Below are 19,610 nucleotides of genomic sequence, written 5' to 3'. Positions count from 1 at the left end.
TATATACATGTACAATGTATGTATACATGAAATCGAAGCGACCAAGCAGTAACCGCACATATGTAAGCCATATCGTTTATCGGCCACACACAAAGGAACGACGAACGTCGTAACAAGTTTCTTCTCCTTTGCTGACGACATCTGCTGGACATTTTGATTGGTCTGGACTACAGGGGCAAGGAATTGACAGGCTTTTTTTGTTACAAACAACAACATCGATCCCTTTATTATGTATGATATTGAGTGAATTACAACACATCGGATTATTGGATGCGTTTGCATGCGGTCGACCACGTGAGAAAATACACACACAGATTAGATTACATCAGCGCACAGCATGCAGGGAAGCACAGCAGCACACGCACACGCACGCCGGAAAGAAGAGCACGGCTACGAAACAAAAGTACACTTGATGAGGTGGTCAAACAAAACACACTCTTATCGCCGGGCTTGTTTTTCACTCCGAGGGAGCGTATCGTGACCAAGGGCTTCCACGGAAAACCTTGTCGTTCACAAAACGCGCAGAAGGCGCTGAGCTGTCTACTCGACGTGAAGGCCTGGCGCTCGCTCATTCATGGAGAGCCTTGTGGACCGCATCCATACTGTACGGTATTTGTCGCCACGCTATGCAGAAGCTCTGTCGATAGAAGCCAGGACTAACTAACGACTCGCAGGCGGCGCCCGGCGGCGGCCGAAGCACGTCGCGAGCAGGAACTTCTTTGAGACGTTTGTGACGCGTGAACCGAATAGCAACTTTCAACGCAATACTCGAGGTAGCGTCCGCTTGGACGACTTCGCGAACACGCCTAGCAAGAACCGTCGTTTGGGATGAACGCCGGGCCGGACGCCGACCGGAAACTCGGCTCGGGAACGTAAGCTTGACGGCCGCTCAGCAGAAAGGCGGCAACGCAAAGGCTTCCGCGGACTTTCCCAATCGTCTTCACGCGGGAAACCTTTGGCTCGCTTAGCAGTTTTGCTCTGTGGGTCAACTAGATTTCAATGAGGTCTACCGCTCAAGAGCAACAAATCGCTCCTTTTAAATACCACCACTTCTGAGATCAACTGTTACCCGGTGGTCGGAGGGAACGCCTTAGCTCACGCGGACGCAGGAACCGGGACCTTCCCCCCGGCCCAAAAGATACCTTGGCTTTCTCGCCTCGTCGAAGACGGGGCCTCCATGGAAACTAGCGCTCCGCCTCGCGGGTTTCCACGCGGCAAAAACTTCAAACGATATCAGAAGACCCCGAGAGGAACGGAAAGCGTCGACGTCGTCTAAAACGGGGGCTACTCGGGCAGGGCGTATCGCGCTCGCTCCGGAATCAGTAGAATCGAATGCTACCAGCCCAGCCCGGCCGACAAACTGCGAGCGAGGAGCGGGGGAGGTCGCGGGCGGCGGCGAGGGTTTCTTTAGTAAGAGCGCACGACAACCCGTCGACATTTCAACAAGGCACTAAAGATTCCCAACAACTAAGCGAGAAACGCCAGAGTGCAAGGAAACACACGTGGGGGAACGGCGGCTGAGCAAAGGGACGGCAAGTTTGACGGGGGGGGGGGGGGGGTCGACCGGCTCCGACGGTTAGGACCGCATCTCGGCCCGCAGCATCCACGGGAACCAACAGCAGAAGAGCAACCTGAAACGGACCGAGGACGGGACGTCGGCCCACCAAGCTTTTGGCCCTCCGGCGCACTCGGCGATCGATCCTACTCGCCTGGATATGGAGCTCTCGGAGGTCAGGTCTTTCGGGGAACGAACCGCGTTGAAGGTGCGCTTGGGCTGGGACACTGCGCCCCAACGCCGGAGACCAGAGTCACGGCACGTTCCGGACCGGGCGCGAGCGGCGTACTCACCGCTGACTTGATGGACTTTCTTCACCGTGGAGTTCCGCTCCTTCTGGGAGCCCTCCTTGGGGCCTCCCATCCTGAAAAGCAACCGTATTTGTCGCGTCGTTTGCGGCTCCTGGGAATCGGCTTCCGTGAGCGCATCGAGGCGACAAACGCATCCGGAGATACGCCGACTTTGCCGAGGGGGAAAAAACGGGGGATGTTTGCGACGCGGCCGGAAACGGCGCGATTAAGCGCGGCCGGCGAGGAGCTGTTTTGGCAGTTGTCCCGGGAAGCTAGCGTCACGTGACAATCGGATCGTCGGAACGTCAAGAAAATCTTCATTTGGACGCACCGCTCCACATATAATAGCTTTGTCTAACCAAGCCCGGGACTCGATCCTCGAAAACCGCGCGGTAACATCGCTACTATTGGTCGTAAAAAGCTGGCACGTGAGGAAGCGCCTTACCTCTGGACCCGGGAGGGCGGCGCAAACACGCCGTATTTGGGAAGGCAGCTGAAGTAGCGCACCCCGAAGACGGAGCCGTCGTGTTTGCCGGCGGGCTGGTCCAGCTCCACGCCGAACCACAAACCTGCCGGGGTGCAAACGCGTCAGGTCGGATGCGCCGGAAGCGACGAGCGGCCCTCATCTAAAGCGCGGGCGGGAAAAAGCGAACGCCGATTGGGGCGTCGGGTGGCGCGGTACGCTCCTCGCGTCGAGCTAGGACCGTGCTGGCGGATGACGGCGGAGCCCAAAATTCAGCTCGCCTCTAACTCAGACCCCAAGGGATTTGCTGCCGGTGGGTAGCGTTCATCTTCTTGGACCAGATTTTTAGGGAAACCCCGGAAAAGAGACTCCTGCTCGCAAACGGCAAAAAGCCCCGACCCCTAACCCAAACCCCGCAAAAAGCAGCGTACTACTCTGAGCTTCTCTCGTCTGCGCGTGTAAATGTCAGGCGCGGTATCGCGACAAAGGCCTTCGCGGTGCCCCATGCGAGTTGCGGCGTTTTGCCGTTGGCCGATTTTTGGCCCGGCCTGGTGGGATCCACCGGCGTCACCTCAAACTGACCTGGAGCAAAGTCCGTTTTGCCAAAATAGCGCACGACGCCGTTCTTCTGGCCGGCCACCAAGACCTGATCTCCAACCTCGGCGCCGGGTCCTTCCGGGTCCAGACCGACGACGGACGACTTCTTCTTCAGGGCTGCCGGCACACGTTAAACACGCGGTCACGGGGCGGACAGCTACTAGAGGGCCAGAGGCGGGCCGGCGCGATGGGGACTGAGGAGATCCAAAACGTGGCCGTGCCTTTCTCCTTCTTCCCTTTGTCTTTCTTGGTCTTCCCGGCGAGGCGCCAGGCCAGGTCCGCGCGAGGGGTCCCGGGGGTGGAGGTGACGGAGGAAACGTTCTGCTCCACGCACTTGGATATCTTTGACACCGGAGCGAAGATCCCTGCGGAGCGCCCAAATAGACGTAAAGCTTCCGCGCGTCCGTCCTTGGCCGAGCCGGGGCTAAAGCGGTACCGAGTTTGGGGGGGCAGATGAAGTAGCGGACCCCGCCGACGCTGCCGTCGTTCTTTCCCTCCGGCTCGTCCAGCTCCACGCCGACCCACTGCCCGCTGGCGAACTCGGTGGTCCCGCAAAACCTCAGCGTCCCGGTCTGAAAGACGAGGACAGCTTTCTGAGAAAGGGGAAAAGCCGTCGGCCGCACGCCCGGGTAGAGCCGCCCGCTCCGAGGTCAACAATTTATCCGGGCGCGTCGCCGCGCCGCTTTTCTCAGGTCCGACCTGGAGATTGAGCCGAAAGCTCAATCGTCGAGGCGCCCCGGCCTAACCGAGACGCGCCCCGGCCTAACCGAGACGCGCCTCGGCCTGACCGAGACGCGCCCCGGCCTAACCGAGACGCGCCCCGGCCTAACCGCGACGCGCCCCGGCCTAACCGAGACGCGCCCCGGCCTAACCGAGACGCGCCCCGGCCTGACCGAGACGCGCGATATTCTGTCGGCCTGGAAAGAGGAATGAAATGGCTAAACGGACTGGCGCTCTGGAGCTTTCCGTTGACGATAACGCTCGGCGCTGGAAGCCTTGGCTCCCCTCGCCCGCCCGCCCGCCCGCCTTCATTCCCAATTTTTCGCCCGCTTACCGGAGCAAAATAAGTACGTGGAGCGAGACGCCAAAGTCGGCTCCCTCGTAAGTCGCGAAGTCGTAAATCGCATTTTTTAGGGGGCGGGGCTGGCCCCGAGCCTTCCGATTCATCGTCGGCTTCGCTCTCCGTAAAGGGCGGGCGCTCCCGACCTTCGTGTCGTCCAGCAGCACGCGCTCGCCCAGCTTCATTCCCAGCGAGGACAGCATCAGGTTCCCGGGAATGTTGTCGTAGTTGGGCAGCGTGGCTCTCGGAAGGTTGCAGCTGAGCGGGACGGCGTCCAGAAGCAGCTGCTTCAGCTCCTTGGCCACCATGGCCGCCTCGGCCTTGTCCAGGCTCATGTCCATGGGGTCGGGGACCACCTCGCCGGGGACCTGGCCGTTCTCGTTCTGCGGAGCAAGAGGCAAGCGCGTCGCCATCGGTCCCGTTTGCGTGGCGCGGGCTTTTGACGGGACCGCGTTCGGGTTATCGTGGTCGGGCTTGCGCCTTTCAAGGGTTCGGCTCTCGTCTCCGGCCCGGCGGAAGCTTGATTCGGCTTCCCCGGACTTTTGATCGAGACCGCCATTGTTGCCATCTGTGAGAAAATTGCTCAAATTTGCTTCCGTTTTGACTTTTCTTTCAACTCCTAACCACCCCTCCCCCCCCGAACATAGCACCATTAGCTTTTGTCGCAAAGGCGGCGACAAACCAACGGTAAACGTCGTCCTCTCTCTTTTTGGGTGTGATTTGTCTCGGACTCGTCTCGGTCTCGACCCCCAGGAATCCAGGTCCCGTCTCGGTCTCGACCTCCGAAGGTCGATTCGATAACGTCTCGGTCTCGGCCGGCGGGAGCGCGCTCCCCGAGCGGAAACGAGTTGGAGGGCGTCCTCAAAGGCTTTTGAATACCTGCCGCGTCTGGACTTTGCGCCAATTTCCTCCGCCTTGCGCTTGCTCAGATACTTCGGGAAAACCTCGCAAAAACTCTGGGGTCACCTTGCACTATGTTGAAGCGAGTTGTGGAGTTGTATTTAGGTTTGCGTCGTGCCTTGCCCGCCGTCTCTAGGCAATTACATTGAGCGGCGGATTTCCACTCCCGGTGCCAGTGGCGGCTCCGGACCAATGGTAGCCCGCATCTGTCTTTCCGTGACCCGCTTTCTTAAGTTTGGATTTTGGGCGCGGGTTTGAATGCCGTAACCCGTTTGGTGGCAAAATGTCACGTTTATGTCCTTCGCGGTTTTGCCAAGCGAGAGAAAAAGAAGGAACCCTGACCCGGACGGTGGGGTTGGCGCCGTGCTCCAGGAGACACTTGACCGCACCCAGGCACAGGTTGGAGGCGGCGATGTGCAGAGCCGTCCCGTAGTGGAAGTCGCTGCACGTGGAGTTCAGCACTAGGGCGCGGGACGAGCGCCAATTAGGAACACGCGGGGATCGGCGGCGCCGCCGCAGCGGTCTACCTCTGGGTTTGGCGGCCTTCAGCAGGACTCGCACCAGTTCGGGGACGTCAAAGTAGGCGGCGTAGTGCAGAGCGTTCATGTTGGTCCAGCGACTCCTCAGACTGACGTCCGCGCCCAGGGACAGCAGCTGGCTGGTCAGTCGCAGCGCCGCCGCCGGGTCGCCTGCGGCCGGTCGAAACGCTGGAAAACTAGCATGCGCGGGACGACCGAAAACGGGGTCTCACCGACGCCGTGGGCGCCCGCCTTGCAGCTGTAGTGGAGCAGCGTCATGTCCGTCAAACCGTCGCGGTCGTTGACGTGGCAACCGCGTTTCAGGATCTGCCGCGCACGCAAGCGGCTTTTTAACTTCGGCTTGCCCGCGCCGTGACTCGGCCGGCCTCGCCCCGCCGCCCGAAGGCGCTCTCACCTCGTCGCCGATGACGTCGATCTTGTGCTGCACCTGGGGAACCCACTGGCGTACGATGGCAAACAGCTCCGGGATGCCGGTCCGCGGGTCCATCAGGATCTCCAGGCAGGCCGGGTCGTTGGGGTCGAAGAAGGTGAAGGCTGCACGACGGCGAAAATGCAAAGGCGACACCGTGAAGGCAAAGCGGCGTCGGAAGAGCGAGGCCGGAGTCGGCGCGCTTGACGCTTTGCCTCGCTGGGGTGAAGAGTACCCGGGGTGCCGAGAAGGGGGGGAAAAAACAAACGACTTTTGGGTCTCAAGACCGCGGGGCCGCAGACGTGGCTACGGGCTTTGCCGCCCGTTTGATGCGCGGCATTTTCTCGGCCTCGTAATTTGGATGGCAAACCGTCGGGAGTCGGGGGTCGTTTCCCCGACCCGAGTTGAATACAAACAGCGAAAGCAAACGGGTTTGGGTGCCTTTTTTCCCGGATTTTTTTCCCCCTCAACGGCACAGGTACTGCACTTGAAGGTGACCACGTGCCCACCGTAGTCTTTGGGCAGGGGCGCCTGCGCGGAAGGGTGCACCACGGCTCGGCGTCGGGTCTCGCGGACCGGACTCTGGAGCGCCGAGGCGGACGCCGGCTCGCCCTCGTCGGGCGCGTCCCGGCCCGACGGCTCCTCGGCCGGCGCCGACCCTCGCCGACCCGGCCCTCCCCGGTCCGGCTCGTCCTCGGCGTCCTCCTCGTCCCGGCTCTCCTCGGCCCGCCCGTCCTCCGCTCGCTCCTCCTCCTCCTCCTCCTCGCCCTCGTCCTCAGTCAGCTCCTCCTCGTCCTCTCTTTGCGCCCGGCCCTCCTCCTGCTCCTCGCGCTCGTGCCTCTCCTTCTCCTGCATCTCCAGGTTCTCCTCCTTGGTCATGGCCGCGGGCCTGCCGGGGGCCGACAGGTCAGCGCCGGAATGGCGGCCGTGGCCGGCCGGCGCTTGCGCAACCCGCTCGTCGCGTCGCCGCGCTTGCTCGATTGCCATCATGCAAAGTGGAGCGCGCTTCTCAAAGCGCTTTACCGCCGCGACCAAAAGCTCGCTTGGCTAAAAGCTTGCGCAAACGCATCTCTGTCTCTGTCAAGCGGCGCGCTTAGCAAATGGACGGCACGGTGCAATCCAACCGCCGGCGCCGCGGCCCCTCCCTCGCGCACCACTTTCGGATGGATGAAATTCTTGCAAAATCTCAGCTCGTTGAAACGTTGACGATTATTCAAAGGGCGATTTGCCGCCCGTGTAAGTCAGGGGTGTCCAAAGTCGGTTCTCCGGGGTCGCGATCCTGCACCTTTTCCGGGTTTATTTCCCCTTGGCGGCCGATTGGAAAGAGCGGGATGGTCAACGGGCTACTGCCGAGCTCGCCCGCGACAGAACCCCGGAAAAGATACGCGTAGCGGCTCCGGGGGACCCGCTTTGGACGGCCCCGGCGTAAGCGGCGGACCGCTCGAACCCCATTCATCTCCTGGGGAACTGCTTAAGCATAATTCTGGAGCTAGCTCCCAGCCGATGTTTGCAGAGTGAACTTTCGAGATGCGAAACGTTTTGGACTCTTCTAGCATGTAGGCTACATGCCAAGCGACCACGCGGTTTGACAGTAAGGCCGCGCGGTATTGACTTATTGACCCTGTGGGGAAAACATGCCACGGTAACGATATCGAAAGGCTAGGTGTTGCGCGCCGCCCACTTCGACGCTTGCCCTCAGGCCGCCGCGAGCCGCGGCAATGTGTTGCCCCGCCGTTTGTGAGTCAAAAAGCAAAGCTGGCGCGCTGCCCGTCGTGAGTATTTGGCACGCGGCGGCGCAGCGGAGCGGCGGCTAGCTCGTGCGGCGGCTAGCTCGTGCGGCGGCTAGCTCGTGCGGCGGCTAGCTCGTGCGGCTCACAGTCAGGGGCCCGGGCCCGAGACGGAAGCCGGCTGCCTCCGGCCTTCCTGTGCGGAGTTTGCATGTTCTCCCCGAGCCCGCGCGGGTTCTCTCCGGGCACTCCAAAACAAAACACGCGCGGCAGGTGTATTGGACGCGCTAAATTGCCCTCGGGTGTGACTGGCTGCGCGAATGCTCGTTGGTGTCTGGGCCCCTCGCAATTGGCTGGCAACCGGTCGAGTGTGTCTCAAGTCAGCTGGGATAGGCGCCAGCAAGCGGCTATAGAAAATGGATGAGTATTTGACATTTTTGTTACTGTTATTATTTTTTTTTAGCATTACGCTAAGGTTTCCTAAAGCAAAGCCATGTTGCTTGAAATACACAATGTGTCATTCATATCAATCTTCACAATAAAAAAAAGAACTGCCATTTGTTCAATATTTGCAAATCGTTTTCATGAAACTGCCATTGTGAAGAGAAACACTCGGATAACAAGCGGATTACAAACGTATGCATCCAAACGAGTCCTCAACGGCTCCATCAACATGATGGAGCTATGTGAGGACCACAAGCAAGGAGGCCGTGACTCACCCCCCCCCCCCCCCCCCCCCCTTTCGCTTTCCCCTCTTCTCAGCCTCCATTTTACATCAAGGCGAAACGTCGCTACAAATAAACAACGCCAACACGCGTACGTCGCACTGTACATATTGAACACTGTTCCTCTTCAACCAGTTTACGATTTTGCGGGCAAACAAAACGACATTTGAAAACGAGACGCATTTGAAGGCCGAGGTGCGCAGCAAAAAAAAAAACAAAAAACGGAGGAAAAACAATCGCACGAGCGCGATCACGAGGCCACGTGATCAAAATACGCAGACAAGTTTTTTTTTACAAGATGCTTTGTGAAGCCAAAACAACGACGTGTTTTGTTTTTCTGTTTGATAATGACGTCCGCGTGTTCGTCGTCGTGACCGCGCACACGCGAGGACGCCGAACGCGATCGACAATTTAAGCAAAGAGGATATTTTAAAAATGTCTTCTTTTTTTTACCTGAAAACAAGCCACTTGCTGCTAAAAGGCGACGTGCGATCCGCTCTCACAACAACACTGATGATGAGGATGCGATGAGGAAGAGGATGCTGAATGGCGAGGATGCTCGACCCCCCCACCCCCCTGCCTCGCTCTTTCTCTCTCCCTCTCTCTTACTGTTTGACGTTGTGACCCGCTTCCAAACTAGCTGCCAGTAATACAAAGAAACAGTCTCTGCTCAGACTGTGAGATTTGTTACGTGCACGCAAATGCGTCTTAACCGGAAGAAGTGCATTCAAAGTAGATCATGGAAATTGGTTTTAGTTTTCATTCTTCTCCCAACAGAAAACAAAATCGTCCAGGATCATATCTACAAAAAATAAAAACTGTCCGATCCCCCGCAGCTCTCGTGTTGTGGGTATTGTAGTTCTTTTGGCTAAAGGCAGCGTCTGTCAAGGAGGGGATGAACAGTCGTGTCATATAAATTGACATTCAAGCATACGCGTCGACGCGTTGGAATACACAATGACTCAATACGACATAATCGTAAACGACAATAACTTTGGGGATTTTTGCCCTCAACCAACATGGCGGAACCGCGTCCTCGTCGAAGGGCAAGCTCCTCCTCGCTCCCGATTGGCCGGAGCGCGCCCGGCGCCCGGCGTCGCAGAGGCCGGCGCCCACGCTGACAGGTTGTCGCGGCCGTCACTCACGACGCGCAGCCTATCGGGCGGCTTTGTCCTCTATGGGTCGGGTCGGCAGCGGAAGCGGCTCGCCGCCGGTAACTGACAACCAACATGTCGGCTGCGTGTGCGTTCCCCGTCCCCATGTGCGCGCGAGCGAGCCGGGGCCTCCTGGGGCTCCGGAGCGCCGTGCGCGCTCTCTCCACGGACAAAGCGCCGGCGGGGGGCGGCGGCGGCGGCGGCGGCGACGGCGACGGCGCGACGGGCGGCCTGGCCCAGGCCGTTCTCCGCGAGCGACTTCAGCGGCAGAGTCAGGTGAGCGGCTCCATCCTGTAGGCGCTGCGGGCGCCGCATCTGGTCGACGCCGGGTGCCTGCCCTGCGGCGCGGATGCTTTGAGAGGAGAGCGCGCCCTCGCTTATCGGGACGTGTCGGGCGATGAAACGAACGTCCGACCTGTGTTGACCAACCTTCGCTGTTAGCGGCTCTGAGCATGCTAGCGCTAGCGCCGATAGTCGTTTCTAAAGTGCCCGTTCTCCGCCTTTCCTTTCGAACGTGTTGTCTTTGTGTCGCGACAATTGCAACAAGTTGCCCACTCGCGAGTTTGTTGTTGTTGTTTCTACCCGAGTCTCGACGTCGCGCCTTTCCCGGCCCCACGCCCACGCCCGAACCGTCACAACTGGTCGACTGACCTCCGATTCAATTCTAAAATCCGATTGGAATCTCTCGAGCGCGGCCGTGGAACTCGAGGCCCGGGGGCCATTGGACGTGGCCCGCCAAACGCTGTTTTGACTTCGTTTCTGGCTCGGTTACCCAATTTGCTACTTGTCTTCAACTTGAAAAAAAAACAAAAAACATGGGAGGAAGAACAACAACCCAAACCAAATCTCTCTTTTGATCTCAAAACGCGCGTGTAAGCGTGCGTGGAACACACCTAAAACGTATTTGTCTTCAAACCCTAACAGAAACTACAAATACAACCACCCCCTCCCTCCTTAAAGGGTTTCGAGCGATTGTCTTTACGGACGGCAGGAGGTGCTGCGGGATGGGCGCAGTCGTGTTGTTTTTAGCTCCGGAAATTGACGGAGGAAAACTTTGGCCGATCGCATTTCCGATGTCACTAGCGAAAAGAAAAACAACAAACGGGAAAAAAGGAAATAGACGCGGTGCTCATTTGACCTCGGAAGAGTGTTGAGCCCCCGAAAATCTACGGGTCCCCCGGAAATGTTTGCAGTCCCGAAATTTGACGATAGGGAAAAATGTTTTTTCCCGCTGAAGGTAGACCGTTTGAGGAGCGCCGCACTATCCGGAGCGGGGGTGTCAAACTCTGCCCGGAGGAAAATCTATCCCCATAAAATCATGGCATACGTAACATTAAAACAACAACTTTGATCGTTTTTTTTTTTTTAATGCGGTCTAAAACAAGTACAACGCGACTATTCATCTTAAAGTATTAACATCGGCATCGATCACAAAACCTTCTGGAATCACGTATGAAAAAGTTTCGCCGATATTTATACTTGCCGAGGTCTTCTGGCGGTCCGGATTCAAGCCATTTGCGGCCCGGAATAGTTTGAAGTCCCCCGTCCGTCAGCTCAGACAAGCTTCTTCAAAATGATGGCGCTTTGAAACTCGCCGCAAGCAAGCGAACGGACACGCTTGTTTTGACGCGAGGAACCGCGTGAGCTAACTTGGCGCCAAGTCGCGGCGGACTTGCGACGCCCGGCTAGCTAGGACTTCATTTCGCGCCTTCCTGGCCGCCGCGGGCCCAGAACTTTCCGATACCCGCCGCGGGCCCAGAACTTTCCGATATCCGCCGCGGGCCGAGAACTTTCCGATATCCGCCGCGGGCCCAGAACTTTCCGATATCCGCCGCGGGCCCAGAACTTTCCGATATCCGTCTCGGGCTGGCGCTTCGGGAACGGGCTGTCGTCGCCAACCTCTGCGACTCGTCGCCCTGGCCTGCGCCGCCGTGACGCCCGTCTGCCCAGGCGCCCGCTTAGAAAGGAAGCGAGGCGACGCTTCCAAATCAAACCTATAAATGGAGCGACGTGCGAAGCGAGCGCCGTCGGGGCCGTTTTATTTTGAGGTTTTCCCCGAAGCGGGTCGCCGCGACGATCCGACTGCCATCCGCCCGATCGTCGCCTCGCCGTTCGGCTCGTCTGTATCAGTAGTTTTGCAAACAAAGACGTTTTTCTCGATTGACGTTTTTTTTCCCGCGAGATCAAAACCAAATGGGAGGGTTGAAGAGGAGAAAAGGTGCATCCAGATTGCTCTTTTTGTTTGTTTGTTTGTTTTTCTTTCCCCAAACGAAACCATCCCCACGTGGGCCCTTTACGATGCCCTTTTTTTTTTTGTTGTTCAATATTTCCACCGCGGCTATTTTGCGATTTGCAAGTCGTAAGCTCGGATGGGAAATCTTGTGGCGCGGAAGGGAAATGTTGTGACGTTGCGATGCAGGGCCAGCCTCCTCCTGCAGAGGGCGCCCAAGCCGCGGCCGGCGACAAGGAGCAGAAGAACGGCGCCTACGCCAAGAAGATGGCGCTGAGGTTGGCGGGCCTGATGGGCCTGGGCGGCGCCGTCGGCGTGGTCTACGTTTTCGGTGAGTTTGCCGCCCTCTTGCCCGGCTCGTTTGCCGCGGCTGTCTGGGGACGCTTTCCCATCCCGGTCGCTTACGCCAGGGGTCCCTATGTGCGGCGCGCCCAAATAAAAATGTCCGTGTGACTTTTTCAGCCGCGTCCGCTTCCGTCTTCTCACCCGCCCTTTCTCGTCTCTGCTTTTTTCCCCTCCCGTTTTCAGGGACCAATTCAGTGGACGAGCAGGGAAATCCGGTAGGTTTCGTGCGCGCGCGCGCGGGAAGCGGGACGCGGCGGGTAAATGTCCGTCTGGCACCGCGGTGATTCTTTGCGCATCCACGCATTGAGGCGGAAGTCGTATTTCGTCGAATTTGAAAATTGTTACCGAATGGAATGGGGGGGGGCCCGAGGAAAAGCCTCGCCAGTCGGCCCTTGTAGGAAGGACCCCGATTGTTAGCGTTCCGACGTTCCCGACGCAAACTTAATTTGAGGTGAGCTTGGAAGCGCAATTGGATTCATGGACTCTGGCGGCGTCTTTTTGTGAATTGGAGATGCAAACCTAGCATACCTGGTATAATAGCCTAATTCCCCTGAGATAAGATTTAATGACGGTATGGGTGCGCGCTAGGAACAGTAAGTTAAAATTTAGACGTAGGATGCATCGGCTCTACTAACTTTGACAAATATCCAAATGATTACGGTTGAAAAACATCGGCCGAGTCCCGGCGATCCACTTGGACACGTCGACGTTCGTTAGCGGGCGGGGACCGGCTTTTGTCCTTTCGTGTGCCTGCGAGGGGCGAGCTCCCGCACGGGCAGCACACTTCTCTCACCTTGCCCCCCCCCCTCCCGGGCCCTTTGGTGCGACTCCGCTGACTTTGGGGAGCGTGGGAAGCATCAAAGAGGATAATGGTCCCAATCGGCCCACTTAGGGCAATTCACTTCAAAGGGCACACTTCTCACACCCGCCGCGGCGCGTCCTTTTTGTCGGGCCCCGCCGACCCCCGCCGCCGGGAAGCTTCCTGCCAGGCTTTGAAGCCGCCTCCGCGCGAAATGATTTATTATGGGGCCGACGTAGCGTCCCCGATTCTCGCGTCAAGCGCTAACGGGAAAAACGAGGATTCGGTCGTACTAATTGAACGCGGCGCCGCCGGCGACAATAATAATCGCCAATCAAATCGTCCTTTTCCTTCCGATAAAAGTTGGCGGCTCGTCGTAGCGCGACTTGAATGGCGCCTAAATTTGCGGCGGAACAAATCGACTTGGGCTCCTCTTGCGCTACGGCCCGTCGCCGCAACTTTGGACTCGGCATCAAAATAACTCCTTTTAATACCGGGAAACTAGACCTTATTCTTAACGTTGGCAAACTTTGATAAAAAGGACTTTTTGTCGTACGTCTTATACGCACCGGCGCTATCAACCTATGAAGGGATGCTCCGGCGTGACGAGGCGGCGCGGTCCCGCCGCGTGTCAAGGGACTTGTCCCGAAAGGATGGAAATCTTGCGCGAGATGGCGCTTTGAGCCGATTTTGCCATTTTGAAAATGAGGCCTTTTTGCTCAGCCCTAGCGGGATGTCAAGCTCTTCCCGGACCGTGCGTTTGAGAGCCCGTCGCTTGCCGCCTTTATCCGCGGCGAGGAGCGTTGGAGCGGCTGCGCCATGAGGCCGGAAGGCCCCTTCTTCCCGCGGCGCGCCGCAAATGCACCGAGGTGACGTGAGAAGACGGGGGTGGGCCCGCGGGAATGCGGCTCCCCCGCTCACGCCTTGCCTTTTTCGCGCCTCTCGCTGTCTCGGCAGCCCCCCCCCCCCCAATGTCCCAGCAGAGTGTGGAAAAGCCTCGCTCTATGTACGTATGTACGAAAACGCGGGATAAGAATTCTCGTCTCTTAAGAATAAGACTGCGTGTCCGTTTAGGGTTTAAGGAGGGGGCGGGCGGGCGGGCGGACGCATGAGAGACGGCCCGTCAAGGCGCTCGCTTGCGCCACCTGCCCCCCGGCCGCGCCAAGAACAACGGCACGCGCTTGACCCTTTTATCGGCGCGCCGCGCAGGCCTTTTTCTAACGCTCGTCTGTTTTCCGTGTCTCGCAGATTCCTGACCAGTTTGACCGAGGTGGGTGTGAGCGCTTTCCTCTCTTTCCTTTCTTAACCGGTTCACCGCCGGCGCAGTCAGAACGGGACACGGAAACGTCTATGCCAACGAGTGACCTTTCCCCTTATTCTCCGTCTGCGTTTTTTTGGTTTCTTTTCGACACGATGGCGTTTCAGGCTACGGGAAACGCAAACGAGCCGTTGCGAACGGCGCTCGGCGTTCGCGGCGGGAGAGCGACCGGGAGAAAGTTCGGGATCCCCGTCCGCCCAAAATGTGGCTCTCCCGCCGAGGCTTAGACGAAGGGAAGGGAGCGAGCGGCCCGGGCAGGAAACGCCGCGCCGGGCCGAGTCACCTCCGGCTTGACGAACGGCCTCCCGTCAGCGGAAAGCCAAAGAAAAAGGGGAAAGCCCGCCTCCCGTTTGGCTCCGCGGCCTTCCTGCGTACGTGCGGCGTTCGACTGCGAGCGCGCAGAGAAAAACGTGTTTCGACTCGTGAGAAAAAAGACCTTTGCGCCTCTTGCTCGCCGTCCGCGCTCGGCGCCCGTGAAAAAGAGAAAGGAAACCCGCGGATCGGCCGCTGCGCTCCATCGATAAACAAGCGCTTAAAGGCGCGCCGGCCAGCGCAGGAGTCGGCCTTAGTCCGATTGTTGTCTCCTTGTCTCCAAATCGCGGTTTCCAAATCTCGGTCTCTTGTACGCCCGGCGAATCCGCGCTCGCTTCTCGTGCGTGCAGGAGCTTGGTGAGAATAGGAGGTCGAGGCCATAGGGGGTTCGTGAGAAGGCTCGGATCTTGTTTAGACATTTGAAATGTTTTCCTACACGGGAATGACTTGTTTACACCGGCTTTAAATGCGTGGGAGTACTAACAACATTGGCCGCGCGCGTCCATGTTTGTTGCGTGTACGAGTGCGCGCATTTGCACGTTGTGCGAGTGTCGGCGTGCGCGTTAGTGCGCGGGAGCGTGCGCGTTTGCGAGGCCTGATTCCGGATGGCGCGCGTGTGAGTAGTAGAAACGTGCGCGCGCGCCAACACGGCCAAGTTGTTGTTGCGTCTCCAAGCTGCGGAACATTCTTGCTGCGTGATTTCACTTTGTCATGCGGACAACATAAACACGCGCGCATACGCTTGAAAGTAGGTGTGAGTGTGGGCACAAGGGAGGAGGAGCCGGCGGCAGACGCCGGACCCGAACGGCAGCCCCGAAAGCCCGAGGGCGACCTCGCTACTTTTTGCCTGATCGCACGCGCGCGGGCGCCGGCCGTCTTTTTCCCCTTTCCTCGGTGCGGCTCACCTCGCCGGCAGGTGGTGCGCGGCGGGCCTCCGCCCCTCCCCCCTCGCATTCCTCAGCCTTTCTTTCCGTTTAGCCTTCTCTTTTTCCCTCCGCGAGTTGTTTGCTTTTTTTCTCTCCGTCCGCCGTGCCTTCCAATTTGAAATTTGCGACGAGGCAGCAGCGCTAATGAGATGGTTGATGAAGATAGCCTGTGATTGTGGCGGCCTTTTTTGTTGTTGTCTCGCGTGAGAGATGAGAGCGATGCGCAGAGGGCGGCTCAAGCCAAAGCGCCCGGGGGCCGCGGCGGCCGCGACGGCGGGGCCCGTTCCCCCGGGGCCGCTCTCTGATCGCCCGAGGTAGGCGCGGGCCCGCCTTTGGGCCTTTGGAAAAGTCCCGCCCGCTCGGCTCTTCCAGAAGCTCCGGTGGTCCAGCAGCTGAAGAGAACGCTCAAGTACTTTCAGGACTACAGACAGGTGGGTCTCGGCGCGCGCGCCGCGCTCCGACGCGCTCCGACGCACTCCGACGCACTCCGACGCCCGCGCCCGGCGCCCTCAGATGATCATCGAGCCCACCAGCCCCAAGCTGCTGCCGGACCCGGTGAAGGAGCCGTACTACCAGCCTCCCTACACGCTGGTCCTGGAGCTCACCGACGTGCTGCTGCACCCGGAGTGGTCGGTACGCGCCCTTCTTTCCTGCCCCCGTCCCGTCGGGATCCGGCGTCATCCGGTCGGAGGAGGCGCTGGCGAGAGGACTCGCCGTAACGCCTCGCTCGCTCGCTCGCTCGCAGCTGGCGACCGGGTGGCGCTTCAAGAAACGGCCCGGCATCGACTACCTGTTCCAGCAGCTGGCGCCGCTCTACGAGATCATCATCTTCACCGCCGAGACCGGCATGGTGAGGCCCGTCCCCGAGCGCCGTCCCCGGCGGCGCTTTCCCTTTTCGGATCTTCTTTGAATTGGCGGCGGGGGGCGGGGCGGGGGCTCCATTATTTTGTAAACGCGGGCTCCTCGCTCGCGGCCTCCCCCCGTATTCGCATTTGACGTTTGCATCTTACGGCCCGGGTGTCAGAGTGGCAAAACGGCTTTCCGGCCGGGACGGCCGACTTGCGAGCGGAGGCCGGCTCCCGCTTCCAGTAATATGCCCGCGCGCTTTTATTTTGAAGTCCTTCCCGGCAGCGCGTCTTCGGCTCGCTCGGCCGGTTTTTCCGGTCGCCGCCTGGCGCAAACCTGTTCCCGACGCGGCGGCGGATCCGGCTCGATCGCCGAGTCCCGATTACGCCGGCGCTCGAGTGGCCCGGGCGCCGCTGCGGCCTCGCGAACTCGTGCCGGCGAAGCCGCGGGAGAGCGCTTCTAGCCCGGGGGGGAGAAAAATCCAGAGGAAAAAAACCCTTGCCGTATATGGCGACCCCGACCCGCCGCTCTAATGAATGAGGCCGGCAAATCGGGGGCCTCGCGCGTCTCGGGGGGGGGCGGGCCCGAAGCGTCCTCCCGGACCGCCCGCCGGCCAAAAAGCGGCCGTGCGCTCGCTCCCCCTTCGGGGCGCGCGCCTGGACCGTAACCTTTGAAAAAGGCAGCGGGGTTCCACCCCCGCTCGCGATTTGCGTCCCCGCCCGACGGAAGGCGCCGCTGAATGAGATGGCGCCGGCTGCCCCGGGCTTCCTTTTTCCACCATGCCGTTGAGTCCTTTCACGCAGACGGCGTACCCTTTGATCGACGGCATCGACCCTCAGGGTTTCGTGCTCTACCGCCTCTTCAGAGACGCCACGCGCTACATGGAGGGACATCACGTCAAGGTGAGCGTCCGCCCGGCCCACGCGGTGAAGAACGGCCTTCTTTTTCTTCAGGTTTCTAGCGAAGCCTGCCGCCGCGCCACAGATGTTTGCTTTTTCCCAAATGGCCTCGGGAGCCGCGTCAAAATGTCTTTTTCGTCATCGCCCCGCAAAAACGGCTTCCCCCGCAAAACATCCTCCTCGGCATGAGGGTTCATCAAAGTTTGCTCCTTTTTATCCTTTGGCAAACCCTCTCGCCGGCCGCCCCCCCCTATTTCCCCCCAAATAGCCGGGCGGCCACGAAAGAAGCGAGCGGGGTCCGAGCTCTCTTTGTTTTTGCGGCTAAAAAACGCGATCCCGACTTTGAGGCGGGAGCGGCCGGGTCCCCGCTGGGGGCGCCGGAAGAGTCGAAAGAGCGGCGCCAAACGGCCGGCGGAACCGTTTCAGGACGTGTCGTGTCTGAACCGCGACGGCAGCAAGGTGATCGTGGTGGACTGCAAGCGCGAGGCCTTCGGCCTGCAGCCCTTCAACGGGATGGCGCTCAAGAAGTGGGACGGCAACTCGGACGACCGCACGCTCTACGACCTGGCCAACTTCCTCAAGAGTAAGAGCCCTCGCCGCCCGCCCGCCCGCCCGCGCCCGCCCGCCCGCGCCCCCTCCTGACGCCCCCCCCCCCCCTCCCCGGCAGCCATCGCGCTGAGCGGCGTGGAGGACGTGCGCTCGGTGCTGGAGAACTACGCCGCCGAGGACGACCCCGTCGAGGCCTTCAAGCGCAGGCGGGCGCAGCTGGCGCAGGTGGGCCCCCTTTGGCCGGCAGGCCGGCCGACGCCGCGGCTAACGCCGACCTCCGTCCGCACGTATTAACGGCCGAGGCCGCGATGGGAGGACGCCGATCGGCTTTTTGGAGAAAAGGATGTTCTGTTCTTACTGCGCGCCGCTTTTTCCGCCGTCCGCGCCGTCGCTCGCAGTCCAAAAATCGGATGGCCCGTACGGCGCCGACCTGCAGACGCGCCGGCTTTTTCGCCTCGGCCTCACCAAAATGAGAAGACGCGGAAGAGAGCTTTCCGTTTGGACGAAACCGTTGACGCGGCTCGGTCGGGACGGCGTACGGGAAAAAGTTTGCCCTCCCCCTCTGCCGCCGCGTCAGCTGGCGCGTTTTGGTAATACGACCCGGGCGGTGAAGCGAGGCCTTTCAAAACCCGCGCGCCATCCCTCGGAAAAGGAAGGTCGCGCCTCGCTCCGTAGCGCCGTGTGCGGATATTGTCGGCTGGCGCCCGATCCGAGTTTTGCGCGCGCCTCGGCGAATGGAGCGGCGACTCCGAGTGAGCTGTGTCTCCGGCTGCGCTTGGATCTGGGTGCCGCAGGGGTTTGGACACTCCTTATTGAGACGCACAAAACACTGTGTATGTGTGTGTGTGTGTGTTTGTTTGTGTGCGCGCGTGCACAGGAGGAGGAGCAGCGCGTGGGCGAGCAGTCGCAGCAGAAGAAATCGGGCTTGTCGCTGGGTTCCATCGCTTCGCGTTTCTGGCGTTCCAAGCAGCAGTGAGCCGGCCGGCCCGCCTCCGGTCCGCCTCCGGCGTGCCTCCGGTCCGCCTCGGGTCCGCCTCGGGCCCGCCTCGGGCCTCCCGATCAAACCCAGAAAGCGTCGCCGCTGCTTTTTTCTTCTTTTTTTTCCCGCCGGCCCCCTGGGGAAAGGCGAGGTCGGCCGGATCCGCGCCGAAAGACCCGACGCAAACTCCCCGCCCCGCGTCAGCGAGCGCAGCGAAGACGGCGGCCGACGACGCGACGGCGAGGCGACCGCTCCTCGCGGTGGCCGTCTTCCTTTTTTTTTTTTTCGCCTTTTAATTTATGAACTTTTTCCACGCCGGCTCCCTCCGGCCGTTCCCGTCCCGTCCCGGGATGTTTTTCCTCACTCGTTTGTACGTTGGATGATGACGCGAATTAAAAAAGAAAAGGAAAAAAAGTTGATCCCCTTCCTTTTTCCGTGGACGTGGGGCGGGCTCCTTGGCTTTCCTTGGGCGCGGTTCGGGGAAGCGCTTCCGTGGCCCGGCGTTCGCCCGCTCCGCCGGCCGTCGGGCCGGTCGCCGTACCCTTCGGCTCCCGACCGGGAGAGGTCGGGCGCGAGGGCCGCATGCGAGCCCCCCCCCCCCCCGGGAAAAGTTGCTCGCTTTTGTTTTTTGAGATGCTTTTGACGCGCGACGACGAAGGAAAAGCGTACGGGAAACGGCGGGAGGCTAAAATGGCGCGGACGGTCAAAACCCCTCACCTATTCTCTCCCCTCCAAATGCCTGCGAGGTCAGAGGTCATTCAAAACGGGGAAACGTCGCGTGGAAAAGCGAGCCCGCCTCCCCCCCAACCCAATTCTGGCTTTCGTCCTTTGGAGGGCGACCCGCCGAGGGGACGGGGCGCGACGGAAGGCGCCGGGGGACCGGCCTTCCCGCGACTCGGGGACTCGGAGAACCGGAGGTCGGCGGAGAGCGTTTGACTTGGTATTCCCAAATGCGCGGCATCGAAAACAGTTTTTTTTCTTTGTTTTT

General features: G+C 60.0%; 2 protein-coding genes across 3 annotated transcripts; one reads left to right on the top strand and one right to left on the bottom strand.

Moving 5' to 3' along the window:
• Window positions 1-176: 176 nt before the first annotated feature.
• clip3 (CAP-GLY domain containing linker protein 3) lies at window positions 177-9,104 on the bottom strand. The gene is made up of 14 exons (XM_088428188.1): window positions 8,719-9,104; window positions 6,323-6,702; window positions 5,799-5,938; window positions 5,617-5,710; window positions 5,393-5,554; window positions 5,208-5,326; window positions 4,112-4,348; window positions 3,342-3,477; window positions 3,127-3,270; window positions 2,891-3,022; window positions 2,291-2,414; window positions 1,849-1,919; window positions 1,710-1,782; window positions 177-1,631 (listed from the first exon to the last, which is right to left on the bottom strand). The coding sequence occupies exons 2-14, from the start codon at window positions 6,690-6,692 to the stop codon at window positions 1,577-1,579; spliced, it is 1,857 nt and encodes a 618-aa protein (XP_088284314.1). The 5' UTR covers window positions 6,693-6,702; window positions 8,719-9,104; the 3' UTR covers window positions 177-1,576.
• A 276-nt stretch (window positions 9,105-9,380) lies between these two features.
• Window positions 9,381-19,038, top strand: timm50 (translocase of inner mitochondrial membrane 50 homolog (S. cerevisiae)). 2 transcript variants are annotated; one of them, XM_088428201.1, is made up of 11 exons: window positions 9,381-9,695; window positions 11,839-11,980; window positions 12,178-12,209; window positions 14,042-14,063; window positions 15,722-15,780; window positions 15,863-15,982; window positions 16,095-16,199; window positions 17,035-17,097; window positions 17,521-17,677; window positions 17,762-17,868; window positions 18,521-19,038. In XM_088428201.1, exons 1-11 carry the CDS (start codon window positions 9,495-9,497, stop codon window positions 18,617-18,619), a joined length of 1,107 nt encoding a protein of 368 aa, XP_088284327.1. In that variant the 5' UTR covers window positions 9,381-9,494; the 3' UTR covers window positions 18,620-19,038. The 2 variants fall into 2 exon arrangements, with proteins under 2 accessions (XP_088284327.1, XP_088284326.1); XM_088428200.1 differs by having other exon boundaries at window positions 9,392-9,695; window positions 16,999-17,097; window positions 18,521-19,037.
• Window positions 19,039-19,610: the final 572 nt, after the last annotated feature.

This window comes from Hippichthys cyanospilos, chromosome 11 (genome assembly GCF_059441005.1).
Source record: "Hippichthys cyanospilos isolate Australia breed blue-spotted pipefish chromosome 11, RoL_Hcya_1.0, whole genome shotgun sequence".
NCBI classification, from domain to species: domain Eukaryota; kingdom Metazoa; phylum Chordata; class Actinopteri; order Syngnathiformes; family Syngnathidae; genus Hippichthys; species Hippichthys cyanospilos.
The sequence above is the reverse complement of the archived record's forward strand: the minus strand, read 5'-3'. Positions and strand labels throughout refer to the sequence as shown.

Excerpts from the sequence above, each read along its gene's own strand:
- clip3 (XM_088428188.1), bottom strand. The coding sequence starts at position 6,692 with ATGACCAAGGAGGAGAACCTGGAGATGCAGGAGAAGGAGAGGCACGAG. Across the intron at positions 3,271-3,341 it reads CATCTGCCCCCCCAAACTCG|GGATCTTCGCTCCGGTGTCA; the intron begins GTACCGCTTTAG and ends GGCGCTCCGCAG. Across the intron at positions 1,783-1,848 it reads GAAAGTCCATCAAGTCAGCG|TGTCCCAGCCCAAGCGCACC; the intron begins GTGAGTACGCCG and ends GTTGGGGCGCAG.
- timm50 (XM_088428200.1), top strand. The coding sequence starts at position 9,495 with ATGTCGGCTGCGTGTGCGTTCCCCGTCCCCATGTGCGCGCGAGCGAGC. Across the intron at positions 15,781-15,862 it reads ACTTTCAGGACTACAGACAG|ATGATCATCGAGCCCACCAG; the intron begins GTGGGTCTCGGC and ends CGGCGCCCTCAG. Across the intron at positions 17,678-17,761 it reads CCTGGCCAACTTCCTCAAGA|CCATCGCGCTGAGCGGCGTG; the intron begins GTAAGAGCCCTC and ends CCTCCCCGGCAG.